At 40.8% G+C, this 16,988-nt stretch overlaps 1 protein-coding gene across 1 annotated transcript in view; it reads right to left on the bottom strand.

Annotated features, from left to right (window-relative positions):
• The window catches only part of MAP3K1 (mitogen-activated protein kinase kinase kinase 1, E3 ubiquitin protein ligase), a 67,911-nt gene that overhangs the window by 12,817 nt on the left and 38,106 nt on the right, over positions 1-16,988 (bottom strand). The window contains exons 3-13 of the mRNA XM_015426616.1: positions 12,812-12,962; positions 11,656-11,862; positions 11,203-11,403; positions 9,787-9,903; positions 8,489-8,637; positions 6,174-6,295; positions 5,582-5,663; positions 5,294-5,471; positions 4,027-4,317; positions 1,795-1,916; positions 3-16 (exon numbers count right to left, since the gene is read on the bottom strand). Coding sequence (XP_015282102.1) covers positions 3-16; positions 1,795-1,916; positions 4,027-4,317; positions 5,294-5,471; positions 5,582-5,663; positions 6,174-6,295; positions 8,489-8,637; positions 9,787-9,903; positions 11,203-11,403; positions 11,656-11,862; positions 12,812-12,962 — 1,634 coding nt within the window. The remainder of the gene's footprint in view (positions 1-2; positions 17-1,794; positions 1,917-4,026; positions 4,318-5,293; positions 5,472-5,581; positions 5,664-6,173; positions 6,296-8,488; positions 8,638-9,786; positions 9,904-11,202; positions 11,404-11,655; positions 11,863-12,811; positions 12,963-16,988) is intronic.

Here is a 16,988-nt window from a genome sequence, read left to right as displayed (position 1 = left end):
AAGCTGGCTCGTGCGACTATAAAAAGTCAAAATCAAAAGTAAATTCTGTATTACTCCAAATTTATATTAAAGATGTCATTACATTTTGAGAGGCATTCTCATAAGTAACAGTATAGCAACATATGAGGAGGAATAACAATTTCCATTCTTCATTAATAGTATTTTACTCAGGCTCATCTACTCATATAACCTCTAAATATACTTAACACTGCAATCTTAAGGAGTATAGCACCCTTCTATGTCTATTGGAAGTCAATAAGATGTAACTCTGCTTAGGACTGAACTGAGAGTAAGACAAGGTTACACTAATATGCAATTATTGTTTCTGACAGAGTACTTTGCACAGTGCAGTCATACATATGGAACTGTGCGTACACAGGAAGAGTAGCTGCTATCTTTTTGTTGTACCTGTTTTCTTTACTGTTGCAAACACTGAGACCAGCAGAAGTCATATTTCCCTCAGCCATCTTCAACAGGCCTTATTTCATGCCTTCTAGCAGAGGAAAGCAAAGCAATTCTGGATTGGCCACACTTTTGTGACTGGCTAACTCTCTGAGGCAGAGATCTCTGACAAATTATACTAACACCAATTTGGGATTTCCTACAGCTATTTCTGAGGATGGGTCAGATAGCAATGACTAGTCCTAAATCCGGGAATTATAGCTCTTTGTTTGGTGTAGTGGTTAAGTGTGCGGACTCCAATCTGGAGAACTGGGTTTGATTCCCCACGCCTCCACATGCAGCTGCTGGATGACCTTGGGCAAGCCACAGTTCTGAGAGAGCTGTCCTTGAAACAGCAGTTCTCTCAGAGCTCTCTCAGCCCCACCTACCTCACAGGGTGTCTGTTGTGAAGAGGGGAAGGGAAAGGAATTTGTAAGCCGCTCTGAGACTCTGAGTGAAGGGTGGAGTATAAATTCAATCTCTTCTTCTTCTTCTTAGCCTAAGGTGGTATCTACTATGAACTCCATCCAGTCCGCCCAGTTTTTCCATAGCTAGTTGGCTTTGGTGGCAATTTCAGATGCACATAAAGAAGGATGGTGATCCCTAAGCCAATTACGTAGACCTGAGAACTTTCTCAGATCCATATGATGCTATGGAGTGAGGTCTTGAGTATACTAAAGTCAGTGGATTCCCTATTGCTGAAGCTACTTCAGATTTCACCTTTCAAAACTGATGCCACATATTTAATGCCAGAAAAAAACACAATCTTTTGAAATGTCTGATTTTTGAAAAATCATGTGATCGTATTTGCAGATCAGAGTTCAGATTTCTTTCCCTTGTTCTCTGGAGTCGTGTTTTGACTTTGCTTTAACACGTTGCTCTGGTATTGGCAGAACCAGGCATTCTTGGGCAACATACTGCCCGCTGGTGTTTTGTTCAGAAGTCAGTGTCTGGTGCCCTCCAGAAGAAAGTTTGGGATCTAAAGCTTGCTCCTGCTGCAGGGAAGAGATTAAAGCAGGCTTTGGAATTGCTCAGGCTGTCCATGAGGAGGAAAGTATGCACTTCTCAGATGTCAAAACTGTCCCACTTTGGGATCTCTGGATAACACACAATTTTGACTCACTTATACATCATCTTTTAAACCTAGCTATAGTAAAGTGCTATGGGTGCTTATTTTGCCATATTCTACTAATTTTTACGTTTGTAGGACTTTTATCACTTTTCATACTGGAACAGCATGCCTTTCAATCAATGGACTAAACAAGTCTCACAGGTATTTGTTGCTAATGTGTTAAGGGGAAAAAAGCACATTTCAATAAACATATACAAAAAGAACACTAGACAAAACAATACCTGTTTGCATCTGCACATTTCACCAGTATAGTCTCTATAACTGGCTTTAGAAGCTGCTGCAACTTCACCCTTTCTGCTAGGCTATGACATGGTGTATATACCAGCATGGCTCTTAATGTTTTCTAAAAAACAACAACAAAAAAAGTGCTTTTGAAATGACAATCCTTTAATGAAAACTCTCCAGTAGAACAGAACAGATTAGCCACGCCAGGAAAGCTCTGACTTCTATTGTTCCTGAAGATGTATAAAACAGAATTGAAAGAAGGACACTTCTATAAAGGAAACAGTATTGTACTGTTTATTGTACATATTATCAGTGTTTAATATTTTTGCATTGCTTTCTATTTTTGTTAGAAAATTAGACCATCGTTGTCCAATTTTTGTTATCCATTCTGCACTATTTATAGTATGTCATGTCTGATACTGATTTTTATTGTAGTGCTCTTAAATTTTGTAATCCACCTTGTGTCTCAGTGAAAAAGTAGACCACAAATAAAATTAAATATAGTCTGTTGCAGAAAAAACCCAGCACAATGAGTTGTAGAACAACAAATCTTCCCTATTTGTTTTTCTTTCTTTTTTTAATTTAAATTTCAATCAGTGAAATTTATGTTTGACACAACCAATAAGAAATTCATCATTTACAAAGTACAATGTTTTCTGATGAAAAAGAGATACATTACTTTTATACTAGTTTGATGTCTGTTTGTATCAAAAATCAGTACATCTCTAATTCCCTGAGAACAACAATTTAATATCTCATGAGATGTCTACCCAAAAGTTTAACAAGAGCCCATTAAGGTAAGTATTGAGAGACACTGTCTAGGTTTTATGTTATTTAATGCAGGAACATCACATCCATTTCTGCATGGATTGCCAGGAAGCAGGTAGGTATTCTTCTGAGGTTAAAAAGTCTAGTATAGGGGTCCATTTTTCCATTATAGGACTTAGTATAGGCTTCAAGCTTGCGTTGTTTATTTTATTGGTGACGGATTCCATAAGAAATTGGTCCCATAATTTTTGGTACCAAAGAGATACCGTTGGTGGGTTCGGATTTTTCCAGCAGGTGGCTATAGCTGTACGGGCTGCAAATAACATAATATCTAGGATCTTTTTGTGTTGGTGGGATTCGATATCAATTGGCCAATGTTTGAGAAAAAGATTCTCAGGTTTTAAAGGAATTGAGATCCCCGTTATTTTATAGATGATCTTTTAAAATATCTGTCCAAAATTTGTTGATCTGTTCGCATTCCCACCATAGGTGGGCAAATGTGCCAATTTCTTCACATTTCCAACATTTTGGCGAACTTGTTGGGTAAATTCGGGATAACCGTTGGGGGGTCAGGTACCATCTTGTTAAGAGTTTGAAATTTTGCATCTCTAACGATATGGAGGTCGGGAAGGGATTCTTGGTCTCCCAGACTTCTTTCCAAAAGTTCTCATCCAGAAGAGAGCTACAATCATTTTGCCATAACCGTTGGTAGGAGGGTTTTTTGGATGAGTTAAGCGTGTTTAGGAGTTGATACGTCGCTGAGATCAGGCCCTTGTCAACTCGTTCGAAGGTGTGGAAAAGAAATTCTAAGTCGGTACGTGGTCTGCCCATCGCTTCTGTCATATTTGTTTGTTCTATAGCATGTCTTAGCTGAAAGTAGAGAAACCAAGGTATCGTGCTACCCAATTTGTGTTCAATCGCGAATTTTGGTAGGATGCCCTTTTTTGTTGTTATATCCCCATATCTAGTTATCTCGCTTTTTTCCATTGAACCAGTTGGGCCTGAGGCATTGCGTCTTTGAACCATGTCTGATAAATACCTATTTGTTTTTCAAAGCATACCAGACATTTTTGGTAAGTATTTTGTGAGTGCGTGTGTGTGTGTACGTATGTGTGTATGCTTGGAAGTCATGGTTGACTTCTTGCGACCCCTAGCACAGCTTGGACGTTTCAGAGAAGTGACTTGCTATTGCCTGCCTCTGCATCCTGGGCCCTGGTATTCCTTGGAGGTCTCGCTTCCAAGTACTTCCCAGGGTCAGCCCTGCTCAGCTTCCGAGATCTGACGAGATCGGGCTCGCCTAGGCTATCCAGGTCAGGGCAGCATACCAGACATCTGAGGGTCATTTTGCTAGAATTATACCCATTTACTGAATGCCTAAAGAGCACTCTCCCCACCACCACCTGCCCAAACCATAAAAATGCTTTTGGAAATTCGTTATTAGAAAAGAATGAGCTACTTACTAAAGCAGCAACATACACTTTGTAGACAGGATCAGCACAGACCATGGAAAGTACACTGCAGCAGGACTCCACGACAACATCTCCTGAGATACTGGTCTGCGTTGACCCGCTAGCTGCTCCTACAGTTCCAGCACTTGTGGTGTTCCCACTGTTGCTTCCAGAATTTCCAGTGCTTTCCCCATTGGCCAATAACAGAGCACCACTAACATCATGGGAAAGGCGTCTAAGGGCCATCTCACGTATATTCCAGTTTCGAGAAAACAAGCAGCCAACTAGTTCTGTTCCAAATACCTTTAAAAAAAATCACAGAACTTAAGCTGATGGCAAGCACACAGTGAGCTCAAGCACCTGAAATGAAAAGCACAATGTCTCACTGAGGTTAGAAAGGGCAGTATCACACTTCTCCTGAATTTCAGAAACCACATAAAAATTATTTCTTTTTAAATTTAGTGTCTTGACACTTAACATATCTTTGAAGTTTGAAGGCAGTGGATATGTTACAACTGTCAGTTAAGTGTTTTTCATTCACTATTAGGCATACTACACAGCATAAGTACAATGAGGTCCACCTGTCTAGGGTTCTTTCCTTTTTTAAAAAGGTTCTGACAGATGTCATTTGGTAGGCACAGTATATATAGACAGAATACAGTGAAGTATAAAGAACATGAACTCAAGCTAAGGGCTCTTAAACATCTTAAGGATCTGAAATACAGACACATGACTCCTATTCACTTTAATTTGTAAAGGGAATGTAAAGACCCAAATTCAGCATCTATGAAAAAAAATTCAGGCCAAACCCTATGAATGGTATTTAGGCTGACAGAAGATGTAAAGACTGGGACATATGGTTCCAACCTGAAGTTATGAGGGTGCTAGCCATGGCACAACTATGCTTCCAGTACACAGACAGCGTTCCAAAGTATTTTTCAGACTCAAATGGCAGCCATAATGTCCAAACCCCAGGCCCTTACAGAACAAAGCAGCAAACACAAATCCATGTTCATACTACCAAATGACCATTTTGTGCTATTCCAACTACAGTGGGCACAAAATACCCATTACACACTGAGTTCCCACAGCTTTAGGAGAAGTCTGGTCATTCATTTACTGTGCAAACAGCAATGCCACACTCACTCTGGAAAAATATAAATTAGTTTTTCCCAAAGAAAGTCACCAAACTGGCATTCCTACCTGTCAAAACACAGAAGAAGGTCTGAAAATACGAAAGTACACAGCAAGTAAAACTTCTCTTATAAATTTAATATACCTGAATCCATGGTTCAGCTAACTCCTTATAGGCCGAAGGAATTTGCTGAACCCCATAATGAGTAAGGTTCAAATTACTATCTTGACTTCTCCTAGGTGAGCCAACTGTGGGCTGTGGAGTTTGCGGCTGAACCACACGAAGAACAGAAGGAGAATCAACAGGACTTGGCAGCTCATGACTGTAAGTGAACACAAAATACAACATTCATAAGCATGTGAGCTATTGTACACACCTAGTTCAATGCCTACAAATGGAAAACCCAAAACACTGAGTAAAATAAATCCTTACCTATAGAAGTCATGTGATCTCCACTTAGACCTACAAAGAGGACATATAAGAGGCTCCCTGTTTCTTCTACATTCCTCTGCCCCTAAAATAGAAGTAGAACAATCAAATATCAGAACAAAAGCAAATGTCAGACACAACATATGGAGAATTATAGAGTTACATACTTGATGAAAATTGTGCCATAGTAAACATATCAACTTGCAACAGTAACATTATCGTTCTTTTCTTTAAATAGAGAAACGTTCGGAATTCTCTGCATGCATGGAAACAGCTACGTAGAAGAGAGAATCGCCTGCTAATGTATCTAGGACTGATATAAATATAACTAAAACCAAAATCCAAGTATCAGCAGCAGCAAGGCTGCAGCTACCCCCCTCCCCAAATGGCCAATACTTTTTAAAAAATTAAAAGGGAATAAAAGCTACTGAAATGACTTCACAATATGAACTAAACATTCAATTTTTCTTGAGCTTTTCATTCTGATATGTTCATTTTTAAAAGATGCCAGTTTACACATCAGTGAAGTTGGCAAGAATGAAATAATTGGTTCCTGTTCAATGCAAGCAAGCAATTAATATCATCATTGACTTACATATTGACATGCAATGGTGGTGAAGCTTATTTCTGCAACCATCTTCACAGACAGTCAAGCTTTCTTCATCCAGCATGCCTAGTAAGCAAATGGGGCACATTTGTTCTTCTTCATCTTTGATACTATGAAAGGAGAGTGAGAGAGTACATGCGGTTGTAATCCTTTCAATTATTTTCATCCTGTTTCCCTTCCTTTTGAACATCCATTTCCACATCAGGTATATACAAAATAAAGCTGAGAAATAATTGAAACCATGTTTTCATTGAGCTAATTATGGGTAGTCTAAGTGTCTGAATGCAGACCACTCTGCTGGCTACGACAGTTCAGAATTAATCAAACCATGATTTCAGTGATTATTTGAGTCAAATCCTGGATTCATAAGAATGTCAGAAGAGCCCTGCTAGGTCAAACCAGTGGTTCATGTAGTCTAACATCCTGTCTCACACCATGAGCAATCAGTTATTCTGGAGAGCTAATAATACGGCAAAGAGGCCGCCCTGATGCTGCCTCTTGGCACTGGTATTCAGAGGTTTACTGCCTCTGAAAGCAGAGGTTTCCTTTAGTCACTATGGCTAGTAGTCACTGATGAGGAGGGGAGAGGAGATTGGATTTATACCCCTCCCTTGGAGTCTCACAGAGTGGCTTACAAACTCCTTTCCCTTCCCCTCCCCACAACAGACACCCTGTGAGGTAGGTGGGGCTGAGAGAGCTCTGACAGAAACGGCCCTTTTTCAAGAACACCTGTGCCAGAACTATGGCTTGCCAAAGGTCATCCAGCAGCTGCATGTGGAGGAGTGGGGAATCAAACCCGGTTCTCCAAGATGAGTCCGCGCACTTAACCACTACACCAAACCAATCCTTCCATGAATCTGGGTAATCTCCCTTTAAAGACATCTATGTCTATGCCCATCACTACAAACTCTGACAGCAGACTCCACATTTTAATCACTCACTGTCCATTCTGAATCTACTGGCCATCAATTTCACTGGGTATGTCCAAGTTTTAATATTTTGGGGAAAGTTCTCTCCTTCCACTCTGCTCTGTGTAAAAAGCCTCTGTTATGTCCCGCCTTAGTAATTTCTTTTCTAGAATGAAAAGTCCCAGACTCTTCAGCCTTTTCTCATAGGAAAGATGCTCCAACACCTTAATTGTCTTGGTTGCCCTCTTCTGTACTTCTTCCAGCTCTTCAAAGCTAAAACTAGTACACTGGGAAATGCCCCATGTATCAGGGATGGACGAATGAATGAATGGAAGCCACAGAAATGTTATCTTATATTTCAGTCCAATACAGAAGCTGGGAAGCCAATATGTATCTCCTGCACACAAGCATGAGATCTTTATGTACAAAACTTGTAACACGAGAGATCGATACGTTTTCAAAACCACTTGCTGTATCAAGACAATGACATTTTATATGCCAACAAAAACTGAGTCTGGAATCCTTGGTGCAACTTTGTTCTCCAGCATTTTGCCCAGAAGTCACAACTGCCTTCTGACATACAAGCTTACCTCCTCAATAGGCAGGCACCAAAATGAATTGGTGCCCTTTATGAGAGCTCCACAGCAATGAACTTGGATACTTAGGCATAGCATTATAAATTGGAATATTTACATAATGCATACAAAATCCTAAAGCGAGAACACGAATTGCTCTGTTTGTTACAAATTAGAAGCATCATGCATTTTTCTTACAAGTCAAACTATGGGCCATACTTTGATTAAAAACCTATAAGGCTGTTGGAGCCAAATTAAAAAATAGAGGCAGGGGAGATGCTGATTCAGCCATCCAGCTGCCTGTTGGCCATCCCTGGTAAATTTAACCATCTGATAAAACTAAGACCAGTGTATAATTCAGGAATGTTAAAAAATAAAATTTCATTTTAAAAGGTGATCCTCTGCAAGAGTGTATTAGGCTCCAAAAGAGGTCCTGTTGCATGTGTATAGTGTATAAAATACACACTAAGATATTTTTAAAAGGTTATGCTAGGAGCAAGAAGGCACAGTCCTGATGTGATACCTGTTACTAAAGCACCTGTTACTTCCCAGCACATTCTGATAAATTTGCTCTTCGTCAAGGGACATAGTTATGGAAACAACAACTTGAGAAACACAAAGTTATCCTGCAAACTTAACTAGTCAGGAAATTAAACAAAACAAGGTTCTTGCCCCAAATATCTGGAAAATCAAAATTATCAGAACTTTTGTAATGGAGGATGTCTTGTATATGAAGAAAAATTCAGCATGACAAATGAAAGAGAATTTTTTTAAAAACTCTACGTACAATTGCACTACTTTCTTTAGTAAAAGTACTAACCTGTTTTCTGAACTAGATGTAGACGTACTAGATGATGACAATGTATGAGAATTTGACATGCGTGATACAAACTTCTGGATGGTGTTACGAGAGGGGGCTTTGATCCTTGAGCTACGCCTACTGTGATATTTCTGGAACAAACTCTCAACCTAACATTGGAAGAAAACATTAATGACTCGTTTCAAGTAGAAAATTTACTTTCAGTTTAGCCTACTGCTACCTAATAAACGTAATATTAGTAGCCTGGATCCTACAAGAGCAGACACAAAGACACACACAATGTGGTTCTTTCCCCCATCCCCCAACAGCCTCCAGAGACCTCCATAACATTGATACTGGAGGTTTCAGGGGCATCATAGAGAAAAAAAACACCACAAGACATGGGGGGCTACACTAAGGAGGGGGAGGAATTGTATCTAGGAGTGGTGGCATACTCATGCTCAACAGTATTCAAGCCAATGAGAGATATCAAGTAAGACCCATAATAAAGGATATATCAATTTCAAAGTAGCCAACCAGAAAAAAGAGCTTTGTTCAAAGAGCCTCAAATTAAATATGTGGATATGGATCCTTGGATCTCAATGAGATCCACATGGGCCTAACATCATGCTCAGCATCAATGCTGCCTTCTGCATCTCACTAAACTACTAGGAGAGAACAGAAAAGGGAATACTAATTTTAGGAATGATCAGAATATCATGTTTTCTTGGACCATTATCCTGCTTTTATCCACATTATCCTCAACTTTTAAGGCTGAACATAGCACTGACCATCTAACTGCAATTAACAGCTGAAGATGGCGCATGGTTTCATGCACTCCCTGCCTCCCACCTTATCATGAGGTACATCAGCACTGCTATTAAGGCAAACAAGGTTCAGAAACAGGACACAGCTGAAGTAAGAATTGAAGGGATGCATAAAGGCAGCCCATTACATACTGCCATATTCCCAGTCTCTTCATCACAATTAAAACATCAGCCCTGTTAACTGTGCACTAGACTCTAGCCATTAAAATGGAAGATCATATCACGTTAGTAGCGTATTGTCCAATGAACTCTATAAATCTATTTAATGCCTGCCCATTGTAGAAGTTTGTAACTATTAACAAGGATTTGAAAAGTAACATGGCAAGCAAAATCAAGGCTGGCAGCCGTGTTGGTCTAAAGCCACAGAACCACTGGACTCTAACTTTGTTCTATGGCAAGCAAAAGGCAGAATCCTTACTGATTTAAAATTCTGACAATTTCACCAGCTTTCAGGAAACTGAAAGCATAATAGCCAAGACAGAACGGCTCTACCTCAAAGTTCTTCAGGGTCTTTCTCCAAAGCATTGGATCTGAAGGTTCAAGTTGAAACACTCGAAGCATAACAAACAGAAGATGAATACAAAACGTTCCACGACCACAGCTGCAGGTCTGTAAATCCAAAGGTGTTCATTGTGTTACTTTGAATCTTTTACACACTTCTTTCAGGAGCTAAACATTGCTTTATCAAGAGTCATTATGATTATGCCTTTGGGTTTTTAAAAAAAGAAATCTTACTAACAATGACTTCCTCCAAAAAATTTTTTCCCATGGCTATGAAGATTTTACACAGGGCAAAGACTACACATTCTCATATATAACCAATGTAACACTAAGAAGGGCTACTTATACTTCATTGGTGCTTTGCCATGCCTACACACATACCCAAACACACGGAAATTAGGTAAACTGAGAGACCTGCAGTGAATATGCCCTTCCAAGGGTAGCACCTCACCTGTAGAACGTCCTTCCCCTTCAGGCTCTTCTGGAACCTATCCTACTACCTTTTAGGCCCCAGTCCAAAACATATCTTTTAACCCAAATTTTAAAGTAAGGGATGAACTTCTTACATCATTTCTACAGTCTGCTTCCAGCCTCAGAACTATTTTATGAGTGTCATTTTGGCTTACTCAGTCTTTTATGCTCTCACTGAGTTTCAATCATTTATTAATTGTTAATGGTTTTGTGGCGTTTTATGTTTTTATTATGTTCTATATTGTAAGCCACCCTGAGCAGAATAAGACTCATGGAAAGAGTAAACTCCATTCCTTCTTCTGCAGTCCTCTCCTTCCCCCTTGCTCTGGCTCGGCTTGCCTACGCTTCTTTCCCCCATCTGCTGTTTCCACTTTGTTCCTCCTACCACGTTCTTAACCCACCCCCCGTCCTCCACTCAGGTCACCCCCCTGCCCAATCCCCCGGCTTAACAGCCCGTCTGTCCTTCTGCTGGCTGCTTTGGCCTTGATCATTTTTCTCTCCCTTGCAGTTTCTTCTCCCTTCTTTGAACTCTCCTTACGTCTGTTTTTCCACAAACTCATCACCACGCTTCTTCTGTTGGCATTCTGGATTGCCTTGGCAACCCAAAATGCCTCTTTAAGTTTGAGTGAGGTCACCTTTTTCTTCAAACCTGGGGCTTCCCCTGAGTTTACAACAATTTCTACCTTAGTCCTGTGTAGCTCTCCCTAACCTGTGAATTTTTTGACCTGCACAGAGGGCCATACAATACACCATACAATACGCCAGAAACACCTAGGAAGCAAGTTTATTTTGTTGTATATGTTAATATTCTGAATATATAATTTAAAAATTTAAATTAAAAAAAAGAAAAGCCTATTAGATCATACTCTTATTCCTCCTAGAGATCAGTGACCTTTGTAATTAATAATAACTGTGTGCAATGTATGCAATATATACCTGAGGCCCAATGAAAACCCTGTATTTATTATCAGGGCTGTCTCCTCCTATCAAGAAAGAATTGGGTCCTATCTGCTGTAAGAGGTACAGTCTGGCTCTCATGACTTTATTGACTCGGCGACTGGTTTCCTCAGGACTATATGGAGAGAAGCCATCTGGAGATGGAGCTCTTCGAGGCGGTGTTATTCTTCCACTCTGAAACTTAAGCCAATTTATTTCCATTAATTTTCAGCGATTTTGTCATGAGTTCCCTCCTTCCCCCAAACTCATAAATATGGTTTCCATTAAACCACAGAATGCCACAGATTTCCTTAAGTGTTGTATTTTTAAAACACAAGCATTCAGCTGTTCTACCATGCACTTTCAAAACTTATGATGTCTGTGCCACTTTTCTCAGATACTGGACATTTTATCAGATATTGGACACAATTACATAAGAGCTCTCAAACTCACAGGCACTGGAGATATCCTTTTTCTTCTCACTCCAGGTGATTCAGATTTAACAGTCCTAGAAGATGAAGAGGAAGAACTACTAGGAGAAGGGCTCCGTCTTCCCTTCTGAGTAGGCGACGTAGCAGTTGTTTGTCCTTCAGTAGGAGCTTCTATTGCTGGTTTATTTGTTTCACAGCCATCTCCTTTTATTGGTATTGGCTTTACCACCTTATTAAAAAAACATGAGATTATTTATAGCCATCTAAAGATTTATTTAAGGAAAAGAGATAGTATATACATATTTGGTGGATGGTTGCGGGGTCCCATCATACTATCCTGTTAAAATCCCTTGTTATCCTGTCTGACTCCCTACACAAAGACTGTGAACTTTCACCACATACGGAAAGAGGTATTCCTGATACTCTAGTTTGGAAACGGGGTCTGAATTCCCAGGGAAAAGCACTGTTGTAAACATTGTGACATTCAAGATCCAAGCGGCTAAAACTTTCACATACCCAATGGAATCTATTTCTTTTGACAGTGAGCAACACTGACATATCACAAAATGTCTCTGAAATGCCACTCAGTCTGAAAAGTCATGTGTCTTACAGGAATAATGCTACCATAGAATACATACAAATCCAAAGCCTTCCTTGAGATTGCCATGAAACGGTTCTTTGAACCCCTGCTTTTGTATTTATCAGAATGTATTTTTGTGGAGGTTTTTTGCCTTTTGATCACCTCTTTTCTTGTTCCGTTTGTTTTTTGCATTTTAAGCTAGGACTATATCTTAGTTTTTAACATTGTACAGGGCCTACCTACTTTTGTTCTTAGCAAAACATTAAAATAGTAACTTTCATTAAACTGTTGTTCTAACTATTAATAAAACACCACTTCTTTTCTTCAGAAACACATTTAATGCTGACGACAGAGGGCAGCATTGCAATGTAATGAGCAACACGTATCTGAGCTTGACTTCAACAAGACATTGCAGACCTGTACGTTATTTGGAGTTCAAAGCTTCATAGTCAGTAGCTAACACCAATGAAAGAAACTACAGTTAATATCTGGCTCTCCTTTTTTTGTTTTAAAGTCATGCAACGCAAAAAAAGAAAATTTAGCTTTCTTCTTTCAGCAATTCCACTGCTGATACAACATTTTTTTCAGTGCTACGTACCACAGGACCTCTCCTGTTCTTCCTTTCTAGCCATTCATGCTTCCAGGCAGGCATACATGTTGCCTTGAGTTTCTCCCTGATCATGCGCTCTTCTGGGCGGTCATCCATTTTCTGCAGCCCCCTGAGGGTTTCTTTATTCTCCATGTCACGACTACAGTAAGGAAAAAGCAAAAACCACAAATGTGACTGTCAGTTAAGACAGTAGAATGTTTAACCCTTGAACCCTCATATTTTCCTTTCCCTCCCCAACTGCTAAAAGACAGATGACAGTGGTGGGGACAAACTGCTTAAACCTCTCTGTAAGTAATGTGCCACCCCCACTGGAAGTGTAATTACTGTGAATATTAACCATTAAGAAAGATGGGAAAGTCCTTTAAAATAATTTTTAAGGAAAAGATCCCTCCTGCTACTAACACACCAGAATTTGTGATAAGACTCATCCCTTAAGACATGGAACTATATACAGAGAGATTTTCTGAAGAGACTTTATCTTTTATCTGAACTGCTGTTCTTGATAATTTCATTTCCTTAGATAAGTGGGGAAGGTACTACAATGGTATGTGCCCTGCACTTCCACAAGAGTAAATTTGTACAAGAAATGCTTGAAAAACTTTCAAAATAAGCTAACAAAGATCGCCTTGAAAGAAGAGGGTGAATCTAGACAATTATGACAAACCTTTAAATAGTTTTAATTTAGAAACAGGAACTGTATTAGGCTATGATCCAAAGCTACCAAAACAGTGCCTGTCATTAATGCTAGCAATAATACACAAATTAGTAAATGAACCTCTCCCCCCAAAAGCAGACCCCACCCCCCACATTTGAGAACAAGAATTAGTGACACAAACAGTCCATTAGCAGACCTGGTACTTATTTGAATAATGTATTTAAAACTGATGTATGAAAAATATTAATTCGATTGCAAAGAGCCAGTTGCTTCTTCAGCCCTTAGAATACTACCAATTTATTTACTAATTTATGTTTATTCATACAGAAGGAGAAACACACTTTTATCAGCTACCATTATCAGGATATGAATACTTTGTTCATGTAGTCTGCACCATCAACTGAAGTAAACTAAAACTGCCAAACAACAAACCACCACTGTAATCACTGTTGTCAACATCTATTATCGTCACTAATGTTTCTGCAATCTTGAGACTAATGAAGATGTAAAGTGCTCCACATGGGGCTGCTCATAAGTCTCACGCATACATACATGTCATTAAGAGAGTTTATGTATAACACAGCAACCCAACTTTGAGCCAATGGAATGAGAGTAACTAATATCATGGGTAGAATTGCAAAAAATATCCACAACCGTGTAGTCCCTTCTCTCTTTTCTTACATTCTCTTCCACCTGTGGCTTCCCCCTTCCAAAACTAAAAAGAAAAGAAAACACTAGTTTGATTTTAAATATCAGAACCTGCATATGCAAAAGAGATGTACATGCCAAAGTCACCTCTCTCCAGTAAATTGTTTTCAATGGAATGGCCATTTATTTATTGATGGTTTCTATGCTGCCACTCCACAGAGCTGGCTTTATAGGCGTTTACAGAGTGCTGTCAAGTTGCAGCCAACTTACGGAAACCCTATAAGGTTTTCAACACAACAGATGTTAAGAAGTGATTTGCCGTTGCCTGCCCCTGCATAGCTACCCTGGTATTCCCTAGGGGGTCTGATGAGACTGGGCTAGCTTGGGCCACCCAGGTCAGGGCTTCATCAGACTACCTCCAAACAACTGCAGCAAAGACTCTGCATCTACATCCCTGCTACCGTTTCCAGACAGAATGAAAGTAGTATGCAGACTGGCTTATTTGATTTGGGGTGTGTGTGGTTTCAATGAACCTAGAAGGCCGTAACTCTGCTTAGGACTGCATTGTTTGCACCTTTCTAATGTGCACAATTTCTTTTCACACCTCAGGAATTGCCCTGGTATACAGGAACCTACCCTTACCCTCTGCCCATTCCATCACCCAGTACATATATACACAACATACTCATTTTACTACTGCAAGGAAGGATTGCCATAAGATCAGCAGCCAGTGGAACTAGCACAGCAACCTGCTTTGCCCACCCGAAGCAAAACTGGACCTTGAAATACCTGCATTTTTACAAGATCGGATTTGCGTAGAGCAATTCCACTGAATAAAATATAACTAAGCAGCAGAAAAATCAAGCAGACTTCCATATGTTCAAGTTTCACCAACTGATATAAAAAAGTTTCCTTGTGGGCCTTGCACATTTATTAACAAGCGGAGACCCGCAAGTTTCTTGCGGGATGGTTATCTCATTTGTCACACCTTCGCTTCCTCTCCTCACGCCCTACCTCTCTCATACTATTTCTCCCCTCTGCCCCCCTTTTCTTACTCCCTTTCTCCTCCATGCATGTGACTTCCTCTCTCTTTCTGACCCATCATCATTCTTTGTTTTTCTGCCTCCCCACCTCATCACTCTTTTTGTCTTTCTGCCCCCATCACTCTCTCTTTCTGCCCCCCACCCCATCACTCTCCCAGCTTCCTGCCTGCTTCCTTCCCCACGCAGCGGTGGTGGTGGCGGTGCTCCCAGCCACCCACCTACTTCCTCTCCCTCCACAGCAGCAGTGGCAGCACTCTGGGAATTACAATGGATCTCCCAGCTACAGAGATCAATCCACCTTAGGGCTACCAGCTCCAGGTTGGGAAATTCCTGGAGATTCGGGGGTGGAGCCATGGGACAATGAGGCTTGGGGAGGCAAGCAGCCTCAGCAGGGCATAATGCCATAGACTCAACCCTCCAAATCAGCCATTTTATTCAGGGGAACTGATCTCTGTCACCTGGACAACAGTTGTAATTTTGGGTGATCTTCAGCCCTCACCCAGAGGCTGGCATTGGTAGTTCTCATGGAGTAAATGGCTGTTTTGGAGGGTATAGTCTATGGCATTACACCAGTCTGAAGTTCCTCCACTCCTCAAATCCCACCCTCCCCAGGCTCCACCCCTCAAATGCCCAGGAATTTCCCAACCTGGTGGCAACCCTGTTTCCTTTCCACCCAACAACCAACCTACCTTATCTGCCTCTCTGTCTTCTGCTTTCCGTCTCCACCCCCATCCCCCACAGCCCCTTCCTAGGAAAATTATAGTCTTTCTCTGCAGTGGGGACCAAAGCAGTTTACATTATTCTCTCCTTTTTATCTGCACAACAACACTTTGGATCCCCAATTGCAGACCCTACTTTGAAGTTCTAACTGCTGCACCTCACTGGCTTTCATAGGGTGGCTGCTGATGAATGGTAGCAAGCAGCCGGGCCTCGTTGAGTCATGCAAATCATGGGGGACCTGGCAACCCTAGACTGCTGACAGGCCTGGGGTTGCCAACCTCCATGTGGGACCTGGAGATCCCCCAAAATTACAACTGGACCCTAAACTGCAGAGGTTTGTCTCCGTGCAGAAAATGGCTGCTTTGGAGGGTGGACTCTGTGGCATTATACCCATCTGAGGCCTCTCCCTTCCGAAACCCGGCCCTCCTTAGAGTCCACCACAAAATCTCTAGGAAACCCCCAGCCTGGCACCCCTTGTCAGGCCTGGCCCCAAGGCTCCTTCCCTCCCTCAAAGGCTGAATGAGGCCTGGAAAGGGCCCTTCCCCCACCCTTTTACTGACAGAGCCAGTTAGAAGCCCCCCCCAAAACATTCTAATCTCTCACGGTTGATGCCTGGAGTAGATCCCTGCAGAGGCTATTTCAAAGGGTTTTGGGGGGGAATTCAACCATCCCTGAAGGGATTTTTTTACTTTTTGGATTTTTCTGCAAGCCCAGAAAGTCTCTTGACTATGCAGGAAAAGCTGTTGGGGGAGAGTGAGCTCTCTGTTGGCAGAAATAAGTATCCGCACAGAGTGGCTACGTAGCTATTAGATACACAGATGTACTTCAGCAGTACAAGCCTAACAATCTTTACTTGTTTTCTAAAGAACAGAAGCAACTCACTTCCTCTCATGTGACAGTAAAGCCAATCTGCTCTTGCTTACAACAAAAGAAAAGTTACTTAAATGCAGGTGGGAAATTACCATCTGAAACTGAAAAGTGTGGTCTCTCGTAGTTATAAATAAACCGTAAAATAGTTCCCATAAGGTGGAACTAAGAGTAAATTTCAAAATTATCATTAGCCACTCACAAGATTCAAAATCAAACTACACGTTCATTA

The sequence above is a fragment of the Gekko japonicus genome, unplaced genomic scaffold (genome assembly GCF_001447785.1).
Source record: "Gekko japonicus isolate JY-2015 unplaced genomic scaffold, Gekko_japonicus_V1.1 scaffold1884, whole genome shotgun sequence".
Lineage (NCBI taxonomy): Eukaryota > Metazoa > Chordata > Lepidosauria > Squamata > Gekkonidae > Gekko > Gekko japonicus.
This window is presented reverse-complemented; position numbering and strand designations above follow the sequence as displayed.